The sequence below is a fragment of the Fukomys damarensis genome, unplaced genomic scaffold (assembly GCF_012274545.1).
Source record: "Fukomys damarensis isolate Sample0158 unplaced genomic scaffold, DMR_v1.0_HiC HiC_scaffold_19, whole genome shotgun sequence".
NCBI classification, from domain to species: Eukaryota; Metazoa; Chordata; class Mammalia; order Rodentia; family Bathyergidae; genus Fukomys; species Fukomys damarensis.
The window spans coordinates 57,574,580-57,600,994 of record NW_022900931.1 but is presented as its reverse complement, the minus strand read 5'-3'; the positions used below and the strand labels follow the sequence as shown (position 1 = coordinate 57,600,994).

The window sequence follows — 26,415 nt, the reverse complement described above, 5'->3', positions numbered from 1 at the left end:
GTCTGAGCGCTTTGTGAGAGCTGGATTTGACCACTTCGCGGTAGAGAAGAGCCGGGCTGACTCGACCACAGGAGGCGTAGGTGAGGCGGTTCGGAGCCCCTAGTATGGAAACTCCACAGAGTGTGGATTGGGGATGAGGAGTCAAGGCAGGAAGACGGGAGATTGTGAGGAGTGTGTGTGTGACTGTTATTGTGTGTCCATCGGGAATGTGTGTGTCCGTGTACAGAACCGTTAAGACGGGAAGGAGAGCTTCATTTGCGGTTTTGATTCTGAGTACGTGAATGGAATTTGTGTGCCTGAGGTGTGTTACTGTGTTTGGCAGGTGTGAGATTTGAGTGACGTCCTGTGTATTATTTTCCGAACTGTGAGTGGGTGGGGGAGTGTGTAGGAAGCCTTAACTGAGATGCGTGACTGTTTCCCGTGTGTGTGATATTGTTCGTGTAGGATGCCTGTGTCATAAGGTGTATGGCATGCAAGTGTGACACCGACGTTTGACTATATGGTATGTGGTATGTACACTTGTGTGTTTTTGCGGCCGTGTTTGGTTTAGTTTAGGGATGGCTGTGACTTTTATGTCCCCTTGGTGTGGATGAATTTGTGTGACTAGGTGTCCATATAACCACTTTGGTGTGGGGTGTCTTTGTCCCTTTGTGACTAAAGCCACGGAAGACATCTCTCAGCTCAGGGTCAGATTCTGTCCAGAAGTGTAGCTCCCCTGCTTTTGGTTGGATGCAGGGATTGAGTAGGAGGTTGCACTTGTCTGACCTCCCTCTGTATGTATGAGCTCCAGAGTCCTAGCTAGAGTAACCTTTGAAATGATCCATGGATTCCCAGAAGAGTCTGGTGTTTCCTGATTCCTTCTTCCTTCCTCAGCTCTGCCACGCTTGGATGGAGACCTCCAGAAAGGAGTAAAGAATAGTTGTTGAATTTAACATCATCCACAAGGCATCTACAAGGTAGCTTGTCATTTCCTCTTGTCCCCTATATCTTTGTCAGGACCTGACTTACTTTCCTTTTCTTGAAAATTCTTGACCTGATTTCTGTAGCTGCCTTTTTAGGAGCTGTAGAAGCACCAAACTCCTACTCCCCAATCCTCCTCCATTTGATTGGCTCTTTATTGTTAGGTGGTTTTAATTTTTCTTTATATTTGTTTTTTTTTAAACTATTATAAAAGTAAAACGTGATAATTTTAAATAACTTCAAGAGTACAAACATCCTAGGCAGAGGATGTAGCTCAGTGTTAGAGCACTTCCCTAGCATGTATGAGGAATCACAAAGCCCTGGATTCAATCAATCCATAGTACCAGAGGGGAAAAAAAAGGTAATGCATAAATTCCTAATAAACTTCCCATTGAAACTAATGCTAACTTTTAAAGCTTTCCTTTCCAGTATATTTCATGGTCATATAAAAATATATTTTTTTAAAAATTGATTTTTTATAGAATTTACCATGGAGCATATCCTACAGTTGCTCATAGATTTATATTTAAGCATAGATTTATAATTAAGTTTAATTTTGAAAATATTTTTAGAGGTACACAATATTTATCTGAATGCTTTTCTTCCAAATTAAAAATGGCATAAAATATCCATTTGTGCAGTTTAACAGTTATGAAGATCCATGTAGGAGTAACCAGATCAAGAAATATACCTCTTGACATTATAATATATTCATTTTTGCCAACTTGGTGGGTATCTAAGATTATTATGTTTAATTATATTTCTTTTATAATTGAGTACCAATTCTTGGGCATTAAAATGTCCTTTCTAAAATGCTTTTTCAGATATTTTTCCAATTTTTATCTGGGCTGTTTTGAATGACATAGTTGTTAATAAATGCACATAAAATATTTATGTAGATACATGTATATGTATGTATTCATCTTTTATATATTAGTCATTTTAGTTACATGTGTGATAAATATTTTCTCTAGCTCTTGGTCAAATTTTCACTATTGTCTTTTGTTGAAGTTCTGCATTTTAATGCAATGAAATCTTTTGCTATTAGTGCTTAAGAAATTTTCCTCTACCTTGAGATATTAGGATTTTCTGCTGTGTTCTCTTCTAAAAGTGTTCTAGTTTTTGGTTTTAACATTTAGGTCTTTATTGCCTGAAATTGGTTTCTGTAGGGAAATTTTCAATTTAATTTTTTTCTCCTGTGTCTGTCCAGTTGTTACAGTATCATTTATTAAAAATTACATCTTTTCTGCACTGACATGCAGTGCTATTTTAGTTAAAATCCAGGTGATTATATATATATAATGTTTATAGAGTCCACCAAGAAATGTGTACACAGTTCAAGAAAAGAACATGTATAAATATTTTAATACTAAATTTATTGAGATATCATGAGATTAATACATGTTACTTTTGGCCTCCACAATTATAAGAGGTATTCAAATGGCCATTAACTTTCAGATATTTATTAGTACAGCGAACTGCTGCTTGGGTAACCTTGGTCATTGAGATTGCTGCAAGTGTAGTGAGTTTTCTGTGATACATGACATCCTCTAGGGTCCCCATCAGAGGGTAACACCATCCGTTGAAAAAATGTCGTACTATAATAAGCATATTTTTTTATTCTACATTCTGTACCATTAGTCTATTGTCTCCCCTTGCAGTAATATCATACTTTCTTTTTCACTGTACATTTATGCAGTATTTGGAACAAGTCTTCTCATCTTATTATTCCCCAAGAATATCTTGAGGGTTTGTATTCCTTTGCATTTCCAAATGCATTTTTGTTTTTGTTTTTGGTACCAGGGATCGAAGTTGGGAATTTGCACTTGTGAGGCAGACAGCAGCACCACTGAGCTATATCCCTGGCCCCTCCATATACATTTTTGAATTAGCTTGATTCCACCCAAATGTCTTTTGGAGTTTTGATTGACTACATGTATAGAAATTTGGGGACTCTTCTAATACTATGAACTTCTGAATTGATAGAGGTCTTCTTAATGTTTCTCCATGGGTATTGCTTATTTTCTATAAGTAGTTCTAGACAGGGATGATGAAGTCTACTCTATAGCATATCTCTTTTTATGGACTGTGAGGAGTCTGAACACTTCTAATAATAGTCATAATAAACATTGTACCCTGCATTTTTTATATTCAGTATGATGGTGACTTTTTTCTTCTACTCCATCCTTCTTGTCATACATTAAAATCAGCCTTATTAGACTGGAATGATTGTATAGTATCTTGAACAGCTAGATTGTAAGAGAAAACACTTCAAAATTCCCCGGTATCTAAGTCAACACAGACTTGCCTTTGTGCTGTCTGGGTAGCTAGGAGCTACATGGATCTCTTGCATAATACCTTACTATGTGTTTCCTTTACCAAATCAGTGTTTTAATGGGCAATGTTTATTTTATGTTTATCACCCCTTACTGTAAATGATTGTAAATCAGTAGTCATAACAAGAGTTCTATAAAGTTAAAAAAAATCCCCGTCTAGGTCCACCAACGCATGAATTCCATTTACATGCCTCCGATTCTTTTTCCAGATCACTAACTTCAGCCAGGCTTTGAGCAGAAACATGATTTAGTTTTCCACATTATTCTTAGGCTTCAAAGTGTTGGACTTTTGACCTAACAGCTTCCTGGTAACAGCGAATCTGAAAAGACAAATCTGTGGATGAAAGATTCTTTCAACATAGTATCCTTCCACTCCTGTCTTCTTCAGTTCTTTACGTATGATTTCAAAATTTTTCTCATATTCTTAGCCTCCTTAAATATATTTTTAGAAATGGAAGACATGAAAATTATAGATTTAAATACAGATGTAGATATTTATTGTCTAATTATTTTTATTTTAATAAGAACTTATCCAATTAAGTCTGTTTTCCGTGGTATCTTTTACTCTCCTCCCCTTAGTGCATTTTGTCTTTACTCTTCCTCTCTACCCACTGTTCACCCCACAATCCTCTGTCAAGTAATTTCTGCCTCTGGAACTTTTTTTTTTTTGCTTCTAGAACTTCACTATCTGTTCCTATCAATCTTTTATTTCAAATACTGGCTCATAGAAAAAATTAACAAATCATCTCTCAGATTTACCCATACTTATGTTCCTATAATGTGGTATAAAGAGTCCAGGCTCTAATATAAAAAAGACATTGCTAATTGCTAGAGCTAGGATTTAGCTCAGTGGTTCTACCACCTGCCTCGAAAGCCCAAGGTTCTGAGTTCGATTCTCAGTAACAACAAAAAAGATATTGCTTTTGATCCAAGCTCTAATATTTGTGAGCTCTTTTACTAGTGAAGGAGAGATAACTGTTTCAGTTTTGTTGAGATTGAAATAATATATGTGTAGACCACTTTGTACACATCAGTTGTTTGATAAATATTAGCTCCTTTTCTTATTTACTTCTTATTCTTGGGACCTCTATAGCACTTACAGTATAAAGAATTTGACTAATGGCCTTTGGTTTTTCACATACTTTTGCTCCCTAACTGCACAATAAAGATCGAGAGCCAGGCGTGGTGGCGCATGCCTGTAATCCCAGCATCCCAGCACTTGGGAGGCTGAGGGAGGAGGATCGCTGTGAGTTCGAGACCAGCCTGGGCTACATAGTGAGTTTCAGGTCAGTTTCAACTATAAAGTGAGACCCTGTCTCAAACAACAATAACAACAACAAAACAAAGATCTTGAAGAGCAGGATTGTATTTTTAATTTTATTATATACATAACTTTTAAACCCATGTGAAATTTGTTTTCCTTTGTATTAGGGATCTAAATTCAGTTTTTCTCTTATATACCTAATATTATGCTAATATAACTTTCAAATAATTTATTTCCTTTCCTTTGTACTGCCTACTTAATATATTATTGAAATTATTTGCTTTATAATTTGCTTTTCTTCAGTTCTTTGATTTGTGCTTTTACCTTTACCAAGTTTAGATCTCTTTGTTTTTGAAATCTTTTAATGCCTGATGAAATAGTTCATTTCTTTTCTGAAGATTGTTGTATTCTATATTCCTTTTATGTGGCAGCTTCCAGTCTCCTTTTAAACTCATTTCTAGGTACTTTGTATTTCCATTTAGTCTTATGTTTAATGTGGGAATTATTTAGAATTATTTTTTAAGTATATAATTTAGTGGCATTTAGTGATTTTAAAATGTACAACCATTAGCCTCTAGTTGAAAAAGGTTTCTATAGGTACAAAAAATTCTGTGCCTATTTGAAGTACAAAATACTTAACTTTGGGCTGGGGATTTAGCTCAGTGGTTTCACCACCTGCCTTGCAAGCACAAGGTCCCAAGTTTGATCCCTGGTACTCCCTCCAAAAAGAATTAACATTAACAAATTCAAATTTGTGTATCTTTGTCCATTGCTTGTGCACTGGTGTCAAATCTAAGAATCTACTGCCTAATGCCAGGTCATAAAAATTTCCAAATCCTTATATTTTCTTGAAAGGGTTCATAATTTAGTTCTTCTATTTTAAATTGTAATCTATTTTTTTTATACCAGGAATCAAACTCAGGACCTTGCAGTTGCAAGGCAGGCAGTGAAACTACTGAGCAAATCCTTCACCCTGTAATCTATTTTTAACTAATTGTTTATATAGAGGAAAGTAGAGGTCTGTCTTCATTCTCTTGCATGTGCTTATTCAGTCCTCCTATCACTTGCTTCAGACTTTCTTTGACATTGAATGGATATATCATTCTTTTGGAAATGAGTTATTCATAGATATTTGGCTTTATTTTTAGATTCTTAGTTTTTTTATTCTTTTGGTCTATATATGTTTCCTTGTGCCAGTACCTTACGGCTTGGATTGCTGTAATTATATGGAAATAGTTTTAAAGTTTGGAGGACTGAGTCACCTGACCTTGTTTTATCTTTTGGAATATTATTTTGGCTATCTGGAACCCATTGTGGTTTGACGTGAATTTGAGGACTGGATTCATCAGTTCTCCATTAAGTAGTAAAAATTTGATAGCGATTGCAGTGAATCCACAGATCACTCTGGGAGTATTGCCATATTAACAGTACATATTAAGTTTTTCAGTCTATGAACAGGGGATGTTACTCTGTTTCAATCCTAACTATAATTCATTTCTGGCACTATCTAGAGTTAGTGTAAGACCACATAGCTTTAAGTGTCTACATGGTCCCCAACAAATCTGCCTGTACTTCTGCTTCTGACCAATTGGCTACCAGCCACTTAGTAATTTATAAGAATGAGTTATAGAACTTAAGAAAGCACTCTATTTAAAATTATAGTTTTATTGTAATGGATAAGGATGCCAACCAAGAGCAGCCAAATGAGAAGACACATAGAACAAAGTCTGGAGAGGATCCAAACATAGCTTTTATGCATTTTTCCAGTGGGGTTAGAGCGTGTTACCCTCTTAGCATGTCAGTATGTCCCCGGAGCTTCAGGATCTAGAATTTTACTGGAGATTGATTATATAGGCATAATTGGTTAATCATTGACCATTCCAGAGTCAATATCCAGCCCCACTGTACTCCTCAGAGATTAGGCTGGCTCAGAGTCATTCTGATAACTACTGCCCTAAGTCTGAAGCTATTTCAGGTACTACTCTGAATGATCACACCATAGTCAGGTGTGATCTAACAAGAAAGACACGTCTATCACTTGGGAGATTCTAAGAATCATGGAAGCTCTGAGTAAGGAATCAGCTCTAGGAACCTGGGAGAAAGACCTGGCACCTTACCAAGCAACAGATGTCTTCCTGTGTATTTAATGACATCTTTTTAAAATCTTAGATCATTTAGTTTTTTATTGATCTGAGAAATATCTTCAGTTTAATCTTCATATTGATACTAGTTTTTAGTAGTAATTTTATGTGTCTTCTGTGACTAACTTCCTTATAATGGATTTTATTCATAATTGAGCTAGAAATCAGTTATATCATTGTTCAACTTTGTTTTCCATGTAATTAACATTACTTTTTTTTTAAAAAAAGAAAAGTGACTCTTGGTAATCCATAAATCAGTAAATTATATTCAAAATCTGCTAGAATATTTTTTTCTTATGTTCTGTCAGTTACCGGTGTTTGGAGAAACCTTTCTGTAATTCTCGGTTTTCTTTGGAAACTGCTTGTCCAAATATTATTCTAAAATTTGCCATTATAAAAATTCTGGGGGCTGAGCATGGTGGTGCATGCCTGTAATCCCAGCATTTGGGAGGCTGAGGCAGGAGGATTGCTGTGAGTTTGAGACCAGCCTGGGATACACAGTGAATTCCAGGTCAGTCTCAACTACATAGCGAGACCCTGTCTCAAAACAAAACAAAACAATAACAAACAAACAAAAAATTCTAGGGGCTGGGGATTTAGCTTAGTGGCGTCACCATCTGCCTTGCAAAAGCAAGGTCCTGAGTTTGATCCATGGTACCAAAAAAAAAAAATCTGCAGTCTTTTTCATTATTGTTCTTTATTTTCTGGATTTTATGTCTATTTTCCTATTCCTTGGTTTACTGGGGGGGATGGAGGAGGGGAGGATGTGTTGTGGTAGGGACCCAATTCACGGCCTTCTGCATGCGAGGCAGGTGCTCAGCCATTGAGACCTTAGCCCTTATAACCCCTTCTTGATACAGGTTGCATATAGGAAGGATAAATGAGAGTTGAACTTTTTGTGTTGTAGAGTATCCGAAAATGACTTTTTAAATGGTTACATCGATTCTTTGGTAGAATATGCAGTTGTACATTGAAAATATTTTCCCTCTGAATTTTGAATTTCTGAGTTCTGTCTTACAGTTTAGTTCAGAACTCCATGTCCATTTTCATTACTAGCTTTTTGTTTATCCCCCATTTTTGCCTTTAAAAACCTTTTAGGGGCTTTTCTTTGACCCCACTGTTCTAGAACCTAATAAAAATAAATCTTTTTTTCTTTTTTTGCAGTACTCTGGATTGAACGAGGCCTTCACACTGAGCTACATCTCAAGCCCTTTTTAATTTTTTATTTTGAGACAGGGTCTCACTACGTTGTCCAGGGTGGGCTCAAACTTGTTATACTCCTGTCTCAGCTTCCCAGAGAGCTGAGATAATAGGCATGTACCACTGAGCCTGGCAAACAAAACAAAACAAAACAAAAATATATATATTAATGTGAATAATTTTTATTTCACATGCTAGGTATCAAATGGACCCACTAAATGTAGAAATTTTCTCTTTGAGTTCTGGGAAATATGCTTGGATGTTACTTTTTTTTTTTTTTTTTTTTTTTTTTTTTTTTTTGAGACAGGGTCTCACTATGTAGTTAAGACCGACCTGGAACTCACTATGTAGCCCAGGCTGGGCTTGAACTCACAGCGATCCTCCTGCCTCAGCCTCCCGAGTGCTGGGATTACAGGCATGCGCCACCATGCCCAGCTGTTACTTTTAATACAAAACGTATTTTCTGTTTTCTTTGAAAATTTTCAAAACATGAAAAATTAAAAGACTATTCCAGATACTTCTGAATTCCCTTGTCTTGGTTTATTTGGGCCATTTTAACAAAATGTCAAGTGGGGTAGAGAAATTAATTTCTCCTACTACTGGAGGCTAGAAAGTCCATGATCAAGATGCCAGCAGATTCAGTATTTGGTGAAGACCTATTTTCAAATCCATAGGTTGTACCTTCTCCCTCCATTTCATCATAAAAGGGATGAGACAGCTCTCTGGGGCCTCTTTCATAAGGGCTCTGACCCCATCCATGAGACGTCTTGGCTCATGACTTGTTTAGTTTCCAAAGGCCCTGTGTCCTAATACTGTCACATTAGTGATGAGGTTTCAACATTTTATGGGGGACACAAACATTCAGACCCTCACACTTGTGACCTAAATTCAGACATTGTAAAAATTCTGGCACATTGCTTTATGTATTTTAATACACAGACATAAACGCTTTCCCTTCATCATTTCAAAGTGAGTTGGGAATATCTTGACATTTTACTCTTAAAAGTTTTAAGACGTTCCCACTGGCTTGAACCACAGGTGGTACAAATGGATCTAACCACTTTTATTGGTATTTTTTACTAAGAAAATTAATAAAAAGCCACCCGATAGGACCATGATACATGAATCACTGGTAGTTCAAGCCACCTGGCAGCTTGAATTATGGCCCCATCATGTATGTGTTAAAACATATCTCTTAAGTATTAAGAACATATTTCAGGCTGGAGGTGTAGCTCAGAAGTAGAGCCCTTGCCCAAGCATATGCATGGACTTGGGTCTATCTTTATTACCACAAAGGAAAGGAAAAACAAAACATTTTAAACCTAAGAAAACTAACATTAACATACATTAGTGGTTTTCAATCTAGAACAGCCCGATTTTTTGTGTTATCTGACCTTGACTTTGTTGGAGAATCCAGGATAGTTTCCCATAGGATAACCTGTTTATGTAACAGCTTTCTTATGGGTAGGAGGCTGAGATTCAGATTAAGTATTTTTAGCAAATGTACCACGTAAGTAACTTACTGCATTGCTTCAGGAAATATATAATGTCATGTCCTACTATTGCTAATGCCAAGTTTTGTCACTTAGGCTAATAGTGGTAAGTTCCAAATCTTTCCAGTATAAAGGAAATTTGGAATTGTGATCTATTCCCAGGCTAGCAGAGTGCCATAAAATGCTCTTTTGTTATGCTGGGCAGGGGCAGAAAGCCAAGTGACCACAAGGATAAAACAACTGATATTCTACATCTACAGTTTACTGTGTTGCTGTTGTACCATAGATTAGGTATATTAGGTGAATTGTTACTTACCAGGACATAACTGGATCATAAGTTGTAGACTGTTCATATATACAGACGTGTGTAGAGTGTTTACATGTATATATGTATTTACATATGTGTATTACTTTTTTGCACTACTAGGGATTGAACCCAGGGTCTTCACACTGAAGCTCTTTTTATTTAATTTTATTTTGAGACAGAGTCTTGATTGCTAAATTGCCAGGGCTGGTCTCAGCTTGAACTCAGTCCTCCTGCATCAGCCTCCTAGATTACAGGTGTAATGCCTGTAAATCCATGCCTGGTTTTAAATTAAAATTTTTTTTGAGACAGGGTCGTACTATGCAGTTGAGGCTGACTTGAAACTCACTATATAGCCCAGGCTGGGCTTGAACTCACAGCGATCCTCCTGCCTCAGCCTCCTGAGTGCTGGAATTATAAATTAATTTTAAAATTATGTTTAAAAAAACTCCTGGGAACGTGATATAGCTTAGTAGTAGAACTTCACTAGGATGCCTGGGGGAAATTTTTTTCTCAATAAATGTAAGACTTCCTCCTAGAGCTTCTAATTTTCTTTCCTGTTTTCTATTTCTTCTTTTTAAAAAGTGTTTTTAGAAATTTTTCTTGTTTTGTTTTTGGTTTCATTAAGTTGCCCAGGCTGAGCTCAGACTTGCAGTCCTTCTATCTCACCTTCTCAGAGTGCTTCTCAGAGTGGTGGCATTTGCCACCATGCCTAATTATGACAGTTTATTCATCCATTAGTGTATATTTAGATATCCATAACCTTCCTATCTTGGTTGTTGTGAATAACACATGTAACATTTGGTGCAGATATATGTATAAGTGGGTAATCTATTTGTATTTTATTATAGGCACTAAGAAACTTATGTAACCACGTATATAGTACTTTGTAGAACTTCATAGATAATTAGTGTCTCCACTTTATGACTTTCTGAGCTTGGGGGCATAAATCATCTGCTTCTGAGTTTTTCTTTTTTCTTTTTTTTTCTTTTTGGTACCGGGGATTGAACTCGGATCCTTGCACTTGCAAGGCAGGCCACCGAACCGTGGAGCTAAATCCCTGGCCCTGTTCTTACTTTTGGTTTAGGTTTTATTTTCTTTGGTCTGATAAAGTGATCATTATTCATATGTATATTTTCTAGCTTTCAATTTTTAACACAGTGTCCTCTTTAATTCTCTGACTTGATGGGTTTGCTCCTTTCTAAAAATTCCTTTTCATTCTTTTTAGTGAAGTGTCAGAAAAGGCAGGGATAATTACATGTGGTCTACCTTTCCTTTTTTCAGAGCAAATATGTCCTCTTTCTAGAAAAATTTTGTTTTTAGAAATTTATTTGTAGCCAGGCATGGTGGTACACACCTATAATCCGAGCACTAAGCAGGATTGAGGCAGGGGATTGCAAGTTTGAGTCATGCCTGGGCAACTAGACCCTGTCTCAAAATAAAAACTTATCCACGTGTGATAGCACAAGCATGTGATCCCAACACTCTGGAAGCTGAGACAGGAGGATCACAGGTTTGAGCCCAGCCTCTGAAATTTAGTGATTTAGTGAGACACAGTCTCAAAATTTAAAAAAAAATTAAAAAGGGCTGGGACTGTAACCTACTGCAAAAGTTCTAGGTTCTACTCCTAATAGGGAAGGTGGGGGTGGGAGGGAGGGCACTTAGTAGTAGAGCATCCATGGGTTTGAACCCTCGTACCAAGGGAAAAGATTAAAGTTTAATTTTAAGGATAATAAATTTTGAAAATCATTATATCATGATAAATTTTAGTCTTTTTGTATGTGCCATAGCTCAAATTTATTTTTATTTATTTATTTTGAGAGAAGGTTTGGTTATGTAGTCCAGGCTTGTCTTGAACTTGCTATGTAGCCAAGGCTGGCCTCAACCTCAAAGTGAACCTCCTGCCTCAGCCTCCCAAGTGCTGGGGTGACAGGTGTGTACCATTACACCTGGCTCATGGTTCGAACTGATTAAAGTAACAGACATTGTTTTTACCTTCATGAATCTTAGCTCTGTTGAAGCAGACAGACATTAATTAGCTCACCACTCAAAACACAAAAATTTCAATTGTAGGGGACAGAGGTAAAATTACCCATTACCAAAACTACACACAAAGAGGAAAAGCACTCAGTGAAATGATGGCAGGGTGTCTATAATTAAGACAGTGTTCTGCGAATGCTCTAATAGGACATGCTATTTAACAAAGACCTTTATGAGGGCCAGAACTTGCAAGGCCAAGCGTAAGTGCAATGGTAAGGGGAGATGTTGGAAAACATTTCAGCAGATCAAATCAGAGTGGGGTGGACTTGTACTTTGCTTTCATGCATTTGAAGAACAAAAGGCTAGTGTAGCTATACTTGTTGGGAAGAAAGAGGTAATCAGAGACAGGCAGGAAGCAGTTTACTGAAAGTTTCTAGGACCAAGTTAAGGAGTACAGGTCTTCTGACAACAGTAGGAAGTCACTGAAATATCTTGGGTGTAATGTGTAACAGTGCCAGGCTAAATGTCACTCTGGCTGCTAGTGATTGAAAGGTTTTGGTGTCCAAGTAAATGATGATTTTGGCTTGGATTAGCCATGCGCAGTTGAGATTGAAAGAACTATTATAAGACATTTAAATTCTGTTCTTAATAAGCTTGTTGTATGAGTGTTGTAGACAGAAACTGGTGTTGGAATATTTTCACCTACTGACGCTTGAAGTGGGGTCCTAATTGATGTCTAAATCCCTTTCCTAATCTCTACTTTGTTATTTAAGTCTTCTAAAATAATAATGCCGTGTCGTTACAGTGGCCCCTCAAGTTATAACTGGCCTGACATACAAATAACTTGGATTAATTAGGTTAATGAAAGATTCAACTGCTTCTTATTATCTATAGTGTGTACCCTACTAAACATCTAGATCTAAGCTGTATTGACTTACAACCAACTTAAATTACAACCAGCTTTCGGGAACTGATAAAGTCTGTAAGACCAAGGTCTACCGTACTTTACACAAGTATATCAGTACATATGTGTGATTTCAAAGTTATTACAAATAATTAGAGCTGTGGTTCAGAATACTCATCTGTTTTCCTCCTCTTAATCTTCCAGTAGTATCACACTGACTCCTGTTTTCCCTTCTTTGATGTTAAAACGATTCCGAGTTACTCTGTTGTCTTTGTTGTTTCTCATTTGTATTCCAAAGGGTAGCCTCATAGATGTCCCTAGCAAACATTTTTCTCAGCTGGCATACTAACCACAGGGGAATATTCCTTATCCATTGTTCACTTCCTTCTTCTTCAGAACATTAATCTTTCCTCTACTACATCCAGAGCACCTTTCTCTTCTATTCTTTCAGTCTCTGTGCAAATAATATCTCTTACTTGATCATCTATTCCTAATTTTTCAACAATGCTGAATAATGAGTATAATAATTACTGTCATAAGTTCCTTTCTCTTCTATTCTTTCAGTCTCTGTGCAAATAATATCTCTTACTTGATCATCTATTCCTAGCTGAATAATGAGTATAATAATTACTGTCATAAGCGTATATAACACTACATTCATTATGTAAAAAGCTAGAATCAGGTTAGGACATTTGTGTATTCATCACATTCCCCAAAACTGCAGGGAACTTATTCTAAATGACTATTTAGGAACAATGGATTTAATCTGTTCTCCTTAATGCTTTTTTTTTAACCTTCCAGTGTGATCTTTTCCCATTCATTTTGCTTTCCTGATCTATTTTCAAAATTCCCAACCATATTTGAGCACTGTATGTTACTCACTTTATGAAAATTAATTTCCATTAAGTCTTCCGTATCTATTATAAAAGTTTTATTTCTCCCAGAACACTAAAAAAGTGAATGTTTGCTTTTATATTTTCTTTCAGACTGTGACTCAAGGTTGAGACCAAGAAATTATTTCTGAAAAAGGATATTTTTGGAATAGAATCATCCTGATGGGAGATAATGGAAAGACTTACAAAACACAGCATTGAGTATTCAAGTTTCAGAGGTGATCGGGAATGGAAAAGCCAGTTTGAGAGAAAACAGGGACCTCAGGAAGGACATTTCACTCTCATATGTACTGCAGAAGACATGCCCACTCTCAGTACCCAGCATCAGACAGTTCACACTGATGAGAAACTCCTTGAATGTAAGGAATGTGGGAAGGATTTTGGTTTTGTATCAGTCCTTATACGGCACCAGCAAATTCATACTGGCGAGAAACCTTATGAGTGTAAAGAATGTGGCAAGGCCTTTGGTAGTGGTGCAAACCTTGCATACCATCAGAGAATTCACACTGGTGAGAAACCTTATGAATGTAAGGAATGTGGAAAAGCCTTTGGTAGTGGCTCAAATCTTACTCACCACCAGAGAATTCATACTGGGGAGAAACCATATGAATGTAAGGAATGTGGGAAAGCCTTTAGTTTTGGATCAGGCCTTATTCGACATCAGATAATTCATAGCGGTGAAAAGCCTTATGAGTGTAAGGAATGTGGGAAGTCCTTTAGTTTCGAATCAGCTCTTACTCGGCATCACAGAATTCACACAGGTGAGAAACCTTATGCATGTAAAGACTGTGGGAAAGCTTTTGGCAGTGGTTCAAACCTTACTCAGCATCTGAGGGTTCATACTGGTGAGAAACCTTACGAATGTAAAGCATGTGGAATGGCATTTAGCAGCGGCTCAGCACTTAATCGTCATCAGAGAATTCATACAGGTGAGAAACCATATATATGTACTGAATGTGGAAAGCCCTTTAGTTTTGGATCAGCCCTTACTCGTCATCAAAGAATTCACACCAGTGAGAAACCTTATATATGTAAGGAATGTGGGAAAGCTTTTAATAGTGGCTCAGATCTCACTCAACATCAGAGAATTCACACTGGTGAGAAACCCTACGAATGTAAGGAATGTAAGAAAGCCTTTAGAAGTGGTTCAAAACTTATTCAGCATCAGAGAATGCACACTGGGGAGAAACCCTATGAATGTAAGGAATGTGGCAAGGCCTTTAGTAATGGCTCAGATCTTACTCAACATCAGCGAATTCATACTGGTGGGAAGCCCTATGAATGTAGAGAATGTGGGAAGGCCTTTGCTAGTGGCTCAAAACTTATTCAACACCAGCTAATTCATTCCGGTGAAAAACCCTATGGATGTAAAGTGTGTAGAAAGTCCTTTAGTAGTAGTTCTGCTCTTAATAGGCACCAGAGACCTCACTGGTAAGAAAACTTATGAATGTAAAGAATGTAGGAAAGCTTTGCTTAGTGACTAGAATGCTACTCAATCTCAGCATCAGAGATAGCACACTGGTTAAGAAACTTTATCAATAAAAGGATTATGGGAAGCTTTGGGGAGGGTTGAGATTTTCAGCAACATAAGAAAAGTCACAAAGTCGATACTAGAAATTCTGTAAAGTGAAATTAAGTGATAAAAAGACTTTCAACACATGGTACAAGAAAATTCATAGTTGTGAAAATCTTTACAAATATAATTAAAGCACACATGACTTGTGCTTCACTGGCTAGCCTAAGAGAATATAGGAAAAAAACTACCCTACATATATATTGGAAGATTTTATCTATATTCATTTCCTTTTCAGAAAGTTCAAGATGAATGTTAAAAATGGAAAAATGTTTTTATTGTATTTTACCTTTATTTTTATTGAAAAAATAATTTTTTGGCTTATCTTATGACTTTCATTTTTTAAAATGTCTTTTTTGAGACAGGGTCTCACTGTTTAGTCCTGGCTTTGAACTCACTGTTTCCCAGGCTGGCTTTGAGCTCCCACTCCTCCTGTGCCAGTTCTACAATATGTATTATACAGAATTAAAATCCATCTCAAAGTGATTTTACTTATTGGAAGTCTAAATTTATCTCTTTCCCTTCTCTCACTTCTCTTCCTAACATCATTTATTAAATAACTATTTTGTGGTTTTTATTGACTATTTGATGTTATATTTTTATTTATATAAATCTTGGCTAGCAGGTGTTTTTTAAAAATTTTGTGTATATGTATTTGTGTCTCACCCAGTTTATGTTAGTAACTATTACTTTTAAGTATCTTTTAATATCTGATAGATCTGTACCTTTTATTTTAGAGGAATTTTATTTTCTTCTTATACTCCTGAGTTCTGAAAAACTTTCACCCATGAAAATGCAGAGAACAACAAAAAGATGGTTATCTGTATCTTACTTATCAGAGATAAACACTGTCAGTCTTGGAGCAAACCCTTTAAAATTATTTCTCTCATAGTTTTTTAAACAAAAGGTGATTATGCTATCCTATAACCAGCCTTGAATATATTTTGCCTGAAACGATATTGTCCCTATTTTATTTTCGTTACTATTTACCTATCTTTATTCAAATGCTGTTTTGTCAAATATTGAAATTTTTGCCATTATAAACAGTTACCTTGATGCCCCCTTTGAATATGTTTGAATTATTTACATGTCCTTTTCAGAATGTGTGGATCTCTTCTGCTTGTAAAAGATTTATATATTACAGATGAAGCTGTGCTTCCCTGTGACTGTTCCTGAATTCAGTTTTTCCTCAGTGTTAACCAACTTAATCTTCCAGATTCTTTTATATGTGTATATGACATACACATCTTTATGTGGGTATGGTTAGAGTACTTCAGAGCATTGTTATGTGGATTCTGTAATTGTGCCTAATACATAATAAATGCTTGGTTAAGACTAGCCATCATAATTGTTATCATTTATGGAAAAAGTTTTAATAATGATCCTTAACTTACCAATAAATATCTCATAATGGAGAAAAAGTCATGTAAATGAATTGATCACTATTTAAGTCTGAACACCACTTAGTCCTTATTGAATAAGAATAATTCACTCTGAAGAAAAACCTGAGATAAAGTGTGAGGAGTCAAATACTCCATAAAATTCATATCATGGTAGAAAAAAAAATAAAGCTATGGTAGCCCCTGCATAAAACTCTGCCAGACATGGTAGTGTACACCTTTAATCCTAGCACCCAGGAGGCTGAGGCAGGAGGATTGCCATGAGTTTCATCTTGGGCTACATAGTGAGTTCAAGGCCAGGCTGAACTACATAGCAAGACTCTGTCTAAAATAAAATAAAAATTAAAAAACACCTGAACATGAACTCATTGCCATTCACAATCATTCTTTGGTTAAAACAAAACCCAAATTATTTTTTAAGGTACTAGGAATTGAATAAATACAGGGCCTATCGCTAAGTTGTTGCCAGCCCTTCTTATTTTTTGAGACAGGCTCTTGATAAGTTGCCTAGGCTGGCCTTGAACTTGCAGCTCTCCTGCCTCACCATCCTAAAGAGCTGGATTACAGTTACGTGCCACAACCTGGCCTAAAATTACATTTTTGTTTAAAATAAATGTCAGTGAGAACAATACATAACAAAACTGAGGATCTACCACATCCTACACTGGGAAAATATTATAGTCTTAAATTCATTAATATGTTAAAATATAAAGGAGATTATGAATAAAGAAACTAATATAAACAAGATGTTGGAAAAAAGAACAACAAAACCCCCAAAATAATGAAAGGTAAAAGTAAAGGGAAAATAACAAACACAAAAGAGTTTTTACTCTTAAATTAATCATCACAACCTACTTTTTTGGGAAAAAAATGAATATAATTGCAATTTTGGTAAAAATAGATTAAGAATATTATGAATGAGTAAAGGTCTTTATTCTATGTTTTGAGATTTTTACAATTACATAGTATTTTGAAATTTAACATGTGCATTGTGGAAAGAGTGGTTAAATTACCAGAACTGACTCAAAAATAGTATAGTGATAGTTAGAATATAAGGAATATGAAGCAAAAATTCTTGTTTCTAAAAAAGCTGGAAAAAAATTCTTCTAGGCAACTTTTGGGCATGGTTTTTCTATCCAGTTTCTCAATCAGATCCTTTGAAAGAATACTCTGGCATTCAGTAACATTTTTTTCATGAGAAAAGAAACAAAAGATGAAAACCATCACAATATATTTTATAATTTGAGATAACTGAGTTATTTTTTTCTAAATTTCTAAGGTAGTATATAATTGCAGTGGTCAAAGTTTAAAGCATCTTATTATATTTAATATACTATATTTGTAAGGTGCACCATTTTAAATATACAGTAGTACTAATTTTAAAATTTTGCAGATTAATCTATAATAGGTAATTGAATATAAATTTAATCCCAACTTCAGAGATATTAAAATGTGGGATAAAAAGTACATTTTAGAACTAATGAAGTATGGCATTTTTATGTTTTCTTTAGATTTTCAGATTTGTTACTATACAAAAGTATATAATTATTTTTCAGTTTTCAATATCTGTATATTTATTTCCTCATAGTTCTGTTTATTGTCAAACCATTATTGCTCTAAATTTATTTGAAGGAGATATGTTTGTTTGAATTCCTGTGTCAAAAAAACCTTTCTTTTGGTTGTATTCTTTCAACTATTTGCTTTTTTGTTTTGTTTTGTTTTTGAGACAAGGTCTTGCTTTGTAGTGTAGACTGGCCTGGAACTCACTGTGTAGGCCACGGTGGCCTTGAATTCCCGGTAGTCCTCCTGAGTACTGGAATTACAGGTGTGTACAACCATGCCTATCTTTATTTGCTTTTTTATAGTTAAGTACATTTCAGTATTAATTCCTTATTTTTTATTTTGTGTATTTTTTTCCTGGTTGTTTGTTTTACAGTACTGTGATACAGGTTCACAGTAAGTCACTAAATTGCACAGACTGTGCTCAGTCTTGTAGACTTTACGTCTCATCTCCCTCAGTCTCCCAAGTAGCTGGGATTACATATGTGTACCACTGTGCTTGGCTTTTTTCCTGTTTTTTTGTTTGTTTCCATTTGTTTTAGTTTTTGAGACAGGGTCTCACTTTGTAGCCCAGGATGGCTTGGAACTCAGGGCAAGCCTCCTGCCTCAGGCTCTTTAATACTGGGATTACAGGTATGTACACCACACCCAGCTTTTTTTCTTGTCTTTTTGAATGGAATATGGGTGCTTTGGTACAATATTTTCTGTCCCTTTTCAATTGGAAACACTGGTCGGAGGACTCCCTTTGAATATTGCTCTATGGCCCATAGTGCTTTTTATTAGCATCTGGGAAATTGGGCTGATTCAAAATGTTTTGACTGTAATAAAACAGTACCAAGTAAGAAACATTTCAAAAATGTTGCATCAAAAAATGTTAATTTGGGGAGGGCAGGGACAAGGGGAAAAATGAGAACCAAGAACTGTCATGTGAAGGTACAGGGTCCCATTAATGAATGTAACTGTATTGTAGATCTAGATTGTACCAACAAACTCAATAAAAAGAAAAAAACCCGTCATAAAAAAATGTTAATTTGGGGGCTGGGGATTTAGCTCAGTGGTGCTGCCGCGTGCCTTGCAAGCGCAAGGACCCAAGTTTGATCCCCAGTACCAAAATAAATAAATAAATAAAATTTTAAAGATCACAAATATTAACTTGGAACCTATTATAGAAGGAGAAGTTCAACCACCAGGGCTATGCCCGCGCTGTCAAAAGGGGATTCACCAGATGAAAGATTGCTGTTCCAGGTATCACACGGATGGAATTCCTCTTCAGGGAAATGGAGAGAGGAGTCCAGTGACAGCCAATTCACCGACCTGGGATCAGAGGCATCTAATCTAAACCCAAGCAACAGCCAATCTTTTATCACTAAAACGGAGGTACCAAATTCAAACTCAGAAAAAAAATACTCAAACTCAGGCCCAAGTCAAAGGCTTGATGGCCTGGGTGCCAGGAGGGACATATCCTCCCTCATCTGTGAAACAGCAGGGAGCTCAAGGTTAGATCTTCTGGCTGCACAGATAGCCTGTTAGGGGGTGAAAATCCTGTATCTATTCCAACTGTGATCTATGGGCCACCCCCACAGGGAATGATTGGTTTGATAATTGGCAAGGTAAATTTAACTTTGAAAGGTTTAACGGTTAGTCCTACTTTAATTGATGCCCATGGCACTTCAGAACTGCTTATGCCTGTTTGTTCTACCGGTGTTTGAACAAAGAGATTATATTGCTCAGTCGTTGCTTATGCCTAAAGTTGAGCTGGCTAATCATTGTCATAAAGAAACAAGGGAAAATTCAGAATACCTCCTCAGGGTGAGATTTATTTTGTTCAAAAAGTTATGAGGAATAAGCCTATGTGTAAAATTAAAATTAATGGAAGGTATTTTATAGGACTAATAGATACTGCAGCAGTTGTGACTATCATCCCATCACAATTTTGGCCTAAAGATTGGGAAGTTAGACCAGCTTCTACCTCCCTGGTAGGACTAGGCTCACTATAGCAAGTGCTACAGAGTACTGCGCCACTGCCTTATGAGGGCCCAGATGGACAGGCAGGATATGTGTGCTCCTACATTGCACCATTCCAGTAAACTTATGGGGTAGAGATTTATGGAAAGGATAGAAGGTGGTAATCACAACCTTGCCTCCTGCCACATCTCCAGCCAGGCATATGATGGATAAAATGGGCTATCAGGAAGAAAAGGGATTAGGCAGGCAGCTTCAGGAACAAATGCATCCCCTAGAGCCTTAGGTAAAAAATAATTACTATGGAATTGGACATGAGTCAACTTTATAATGAGGGCCACGGCAGTTTCTCCGCCCAGGACAGCACTACCTTTACAGTGGAAATCTGACAAGCCTATCTGGGTTGATCAGTGGTCCCTTACTAAGGAGAAACAACAGATTTTAAATAAATTGGTAAGTGAACAGGGAAATAAAGGACATCTTGAGCCCTCTGTTAGTCCCTGGAACACACCAGTTTTTCTTATTCCCCCAATATCAGGAAAATGGAGGTTAATACAAGATTTGTGTGCAGTGAATGCTAGCCTCCTTCTAGGGGGAATTTTATAGCCAGGGCTCCCAAACCCAAGTGCTATTCCAGAAGAATGGCCAACAATTGCTATTGATTTCAAAGATTGCTTTTTAACATTCCTTTGTTTCCAGCAGATAGACCCCGTTTTGCTTTTTCTGTTCCAAGTATAAACTTTCAAGTTCATGAAGAGGTTTCAGTGGACAATTTTGTCATAGGGAATGGCAAATAGTTCCACACTTTGTCAGCTGTTTGTGTCCCAGGCTTTACAGGCCACTCAAAGGAAATTTCCTTAAATATAACTGATGCATTTCATGGAGGATATATTGATAACATCTGATAAAAAAGAGACTCTCGGGAAAAAATGAGAATCAAGACTTGTCATGTAGAGGTACAAGATCCCAACAATGAATGTAACTGTACTGTATCCCTAAAATATACCAATAAACTCAATTAAAGCTGAAAAAAAAAAGGAGACTCTCTTATACAGGCTTTTGCCCATGCCAAATGGGATTTACTTAAATTTGGCCTTTCTATAGCTCCTGAAAAGGTGCAATTATCTGCTCCTTATCAATATCTGGGCACTCTGGTAGCTGAAAGAACCATAAAGCCTCAAAAAATTCAAATTGATAAATTAAAAACTTTAAATGATTTTCAAAAATTGTTGGGAGATATTAATTGGCTAAGACCCAAACTGGGTATTGCAACTTTTCAGTTATAACATTTAAATAGCATATTACAAGGGGATTCAGATTTAAATTCTTCCAACAGCTTAACTGCAGAGGCACAATAAGAGCTACAGTTAATTGAGAAAAGCATTCATGATCAACAGCATTTTAGAATTAATCTAATTACCCTGTATACTTGTTTGTACTCCAGACTCATTTTCCCACAGGACTACTTGGACAGTGCTATGATAAATAAGTTTGTCCTATGGAGTGGTTATTTTTACCTAATCAATTGGTGAGGACACTACAATTGTATGTGGAACAAATTGCAAAGGTAGTTTCCATAGGATGAAATAGGGCATGTCAAATATTTGGATTTGATCCTCAATTTATAATTCTGCCATTAGATAAGGCACAAATGCAATTATTGCTACAAACTGCTGTCACCCAAAACATGCTGCAAGCAGTGCAGGATACAAAGAGTTAAATCGCTCGACTGGCTTACTTAAGAAGTGAGTCTGACTGAAGCTGTGATTCACAGAAGGATCTCATGAGCAACATGGTAGCACGCAGGTTAACATGACCTCCCTACCAATGGCCACTGCTGAGACTAGAGTAATGGCCTATGAAGCTGTGGGGTTAGTAGGTGATTACATCCACAGCTGAGGTTGGAGTAAATCACACCCAAATTCCATTCCCACAATTAGTGCCTTCATAGCTTGGAGGACAATGCTCTAATTACAACCATATATTTTGTCTGTTCTGTTCCTAATTTGAACATGCTTTGACTTCTCTGCCTACATTAGTTTCCATGCTAATTTCACATACAGCACATCCATACACATATTGCACCTTTACCCTGATTGATAAATAGTAAAATTCAGTGGAGGAGACAGGCCAGTGCCTTTTGCCAAAGAAGCACTGGCTGTCACTGTTCACACTTTCTCTTCAACTCTGTCTTAAGTATTTCTTCATCCCTGCATCGTGTACTGGGCAGGTGGGGACTAGAGACTGCAGGAGTCTCTGGCAAGGGAGGAGAAGCCAGCAAGGACAGTGAATTATGGATTAGATAGATAGAAATTTAAGAACACAATGCCATGGAAACCAAGGGTAGGACAGCTACAGGAAAGAGTAGGAGGTTGGTGATATCAAATTCATCCTTAAGATCAAAGAGGCAACTAACTGTTCAGAGACCCTTGAATTTGGCCAGGAGATCACTGGTGGACTTTCAGAGAAGAGTTCTGGCAGAAAGCACTGTAGTCTAGGAGGAGGAAAAGGTATGGAAATGGAGGGAGCTCATGGATATGTGTCAGGCATAGTGGGGTAGGACCAAGAACAAGATCAAACTTTACAATTCTATCCTGCTATGTCACCTAATCAATCTGAACCTTCGTTTGCATTTCTGAGAACAAGAATATGCTATCAGTTCATAAAGCTGTTGAAAAGTATGATTATTCTTCAATGATTACTCTTCAAGTTATAGTGAAAAAGCCTCTCCTTTCCAAAACTCTAGGTATATGGCATGTTTTCATGGAAAAGAAGAGCATTTTAGTTCAAAAGTCATAGGATAGCACATTGGTGTTGCTTTGAAAAGTTTCCATCTGTGTTCTCTGGCACTGCCAAGTCACCTTAACAATATTTCCCCCAGGCCCTCTGAGTTGAGAGCACTGAAGCAGTGGTCAGGATCAGGTGGACTCTCTCTGCAGCCAGTGTAGTGGTTGTGAAGTGAGGCTGTATTTGAGATCATGGTTACAGTCTGGTGCTAATCTCACTTTAATACAGAGATGGCCGCAGGCCCTGAGTAGATAGTAAGATAGTATAGGTTGACTGGGGCAGAGGTACCACAAACCTTCAATTTAAAAATCCATGGCACTTTCAATTCAATCCGTGGTCTGAAAGGTCTTGAACTGGTTGCTTGTTTTTCAAAGTGTGCATATACTTTTCTTTCCTTCCTTCTTTTCTCATTTGGCAACTATATACAAGCAGATCTTACCAGCACTACCTAATTTTTTCTACCTCATTAAGTACACATCAACCTTTTTCCTTTGTGAAGACTGGTCAGGTTTTCAGTTGTAGTTTAACATAACTGATCTTTGTCTTAGTGCCTTGACCTCCCCTAAAATAAAAGACATTTTCTGTGAATTTGAGTGTGATTACTCTGACCTCAGCTATTGAGTGAGACCCTGTCTCAAAAAATGAAACAGCCGGGCCTGGTGGCGCACGCCTGTAATCCCAGCTCTCAGAAGGCTGAAGCAAGAGGATTGCTGTGAGTTCGAGACCAGCCTGGGCTACACTGTGAGTTCCAGGTCAGTCAGTCATACCTACATAGTGAAACCCTGCCTCAAAAGACCAAAACCAAAACCAAAACCAAACAAAATAAAAAACAATATATAAACATATGTAATTAGAGATTGAACAGATTGTGTCAAACATTAAAAATTGGTGGGACTGGGGATTTAGCTCAGTGGTTACACTGCCTGTCTTGCAAGTGCAAGGACCCAAGTTCAATCCTTGGTACCAAAAACAAACAAAAAACTGGTGACTTTAGTCAAAGGATTATATAATGTACATCATTATACTATTCTTCTAAGTTTTCTATAACTTTAGAATTTAGGAAAAATACTCATGGAAAAATATGAGAGTACCCTACTTTCCTGAGATCACTGAATAAATGCCTAATATATAGGTGCCAGTAAAAAGCTAATGTAATTGAAGGTCAAAATCATTTGCCAACATCAACAAAGACTTTCATAGAAAACAATCCAGCACCAGGAAAGAGACAATACTTACCAAGGCTGCTTATGGGCAGCTACTGTCACAGAGATAAATCCAGAATCCAGTTGCTGGGCTGAAGGGAGCACTAATCCTTACCAATCTGCAAGGTCAAAATGAGTATAATGCCATAAATCTGGAACAGATAATTCATACATACAAGTGAGGTACAGCAGGCTGATGAAAAACTGTTAAATATTATTCCTTTCTGTAATCTAAGAGGTAAGCCGTGTGTGTGTGTGTGTGTGTGTGTGTGTGTGTGATTTGTATCTGCTTCCACAGTTTAGAATCCTTGCTTCACTTCCTTGCTCCAAAATATTTGAGGCCTCCTCTTTTGAATTTTAAAGTTAAAATATATGAGCAATGTGTTTTCTTGTGAGGGGATTGAGAATTAAATTCTCTTTGACACTTAAGCTTTCCATCCTTACTCTAAGTCCTCTTCTCTTGTCCCTAAGGTTACCAGTGACAGGAATTGATGTATGTTCCTCTATAAGATGTACTACTTTGATACTAACTGTACCACATGGTATGCTAAAAAAAAGTCCTAGTTCCTGCAGTCTGTATTTATAATGGTTTTAATTTGGGGGGATTAAACTACTTCTTTGTGAATCTGATAAACTAATTATCTCAGATTAAGAATTCCTGATTTTCTTAGTTTTGGGGGGGGGTACCAGGGATTGAACTCAGGTCCTTTGTGCTTGCGAGGCAGGCAGCAGAACCAATGAGCTAAATCCCCAGCCCTCTTTTTTTTTTTTTTTCACTTTTAAATGCTTTTTTTTGCAAGTATTCATCCTCATTCCTGAAAAGCCAAAAGATAACTCAGAATCACACAGATGTAGCTGGAGATCAATGCACGCTGTCCAAATTGAGACTAGAACATCTATCCTATTGAAGAAAAACCCCAATCTACATCTCCCATATACAATGTCATAATTAGTCCTATAGTTTGACTTATTCTGTGTCAGTGTACTTTATCTTATTTCACATAGCTATTCCTGATACACACACACATACACACACACACACACACACACACACTCAGCAATCCTAGTCAGCAAAATTGCTACTCCAGTAACATTACTAGGAAGAGAACAAAAACGGGGATGTGGTCCTGAATGTCAGAGCAAGTTTTATTAGTCTTTCTTCCCTCTGAAGGAGTATGAAATTAAAATTCTATCTATTCATATGCTGGAAGCTCTTAAATTTGTGATTATTTTAAAAAGGTAATGAAGTAAAGACAAGTTCAGGCTTACTTTCAGGCTTATAGTACAACCTCAAGTCCCTTTCTCTTTCTGAACCAAGGTTCACTTATCAGACAGTGAGGACAAATGTTTGACAAAGATTTCAGGAAATCTGACGAATGCTATTTCCTACTAAAACTCATTATTCCGATGTATAAAGGTGTTTTATTATCAAGGGTCTCTCAACTTTATCCAGTAGTGTTCCCCCAATAATAGAAAACAATGAATGTCTACTTCTGCGGTACTGTGGCAGAGGAAAAAGAAGTTACTCTAGGACTGGCTTTGTAATCATCAAAAAAGCTTTTCATTCTTTCCCATTGAACACATACTTGTTCTACTAGAAAAATCATAGCTAAATTACTTTTTACATAAATTGATCGCTTTTCCGAAATCATCAAATTAGTATTCAAGGAAGAAATAATGTGTCCATAATTTTTTCATTGGCATACACGGCCTCGTTTGCTAGTTGAATTCACACAACCTGAAATACAAGCAAAGAAAAGCACATGTATGTATAACACAAACCATTATCACCAGCTACTCAATTATGGACATAAAACCAAAAATACAGAGACCTTTCATAAACAAACCACTACAGCAGAGGCATCTGTTAGACAATCCAATAGTTATTTCTTCTTTCCCCCCACTCCTTTCCCCCAGGGCCTTCAGCTACATTACTGCCTTTTCTTTTCTGTTCTTTTTGAGACAGCTCAGGCTGGGCTCGACCTTGAGTCCTGCTGTCTCTGCCTCCCAGAGTGCCGAGATCACAGGCAAGCGCCACAACACCAGGCTTCGCAGTTACAAAGTCCTATTGCAGCTCCAAGTGTGAATCACCTCACACCCAACAGCACAAGGAATAACACAGGCAGAAAAGACTTGCAGTCCTGCCCTGTGGCGGCCACCTACGTACACACATACACTCCCAAGGACCCACGAGGCACACAGAGGGTCCCAAGTAAATGTGTGGTTCGGGGAGGTCTTCTGACCCAGCTCCGACACCTCCACTGCACCTGCCTAGGTACAGACCCCCAGACCACACATCACACTTTGTCACATCTCAACACATCGAACTGAGTGCCCAACGTCTGCGCTCTGATGGTCAGCGGAAAATCCAAGAAGCACACGCGGCGGGGAGGTGGCGGCCAATAGTTTCCAAAACTGAGACCACGAACCCAGCCGAGGGCGAATGGATTGCGCCT

General features: G+C 37.1%; 1 protein-coding gene and 1 long non-coding RNA gene across 3 annotated transcripts; one reads left to right on the top strand and one right to left on the bottom strand.

Moving 5' to 3' along the window:
• Positions 1 to 15,259, top strand: LOC109117346 (zinc finger protein 345-like). The gene is given in 4 exon segments (XM_019208632.2): positions 1 to 80; positions 874 to 956; positions 13,569 to 14,903; positions 14,905 to 15,259. Coding segments are annotated over 2 exon segments (1,311 nt in total). The 5' UTR covers positions 1 to 80; positions 874 to 956; positions 13,569 to 13,647; the 3' UTR covers positions 14,960 to 15,259.
• Positions 2,366 to 26,375, bottom strand: LOC104867514. Of its 2 annotated transcripts, none has more exons than XR_781778.2 (4): positions 25,792 to 26,375; positions 25,578 to 25,697; positions 23,994 to 24,111; positions 2,366 to 3,616 (listed from the first exon to the last, which is right to left on the bottom strand). It is a non-coding gene; the product is annotated as an uncharacterized LOC104867514 (long non-coding RNA). The 2 variants fall into 2 exon arrangements; XR_781779.2 differs by lacking the exon at positions 2,366 to 3,616 and adding an exon at positions 17,443 to 17,618.
• Between the last annotated feature and the right edge of the window lie 40 nt (positions 26,376 to 26,415).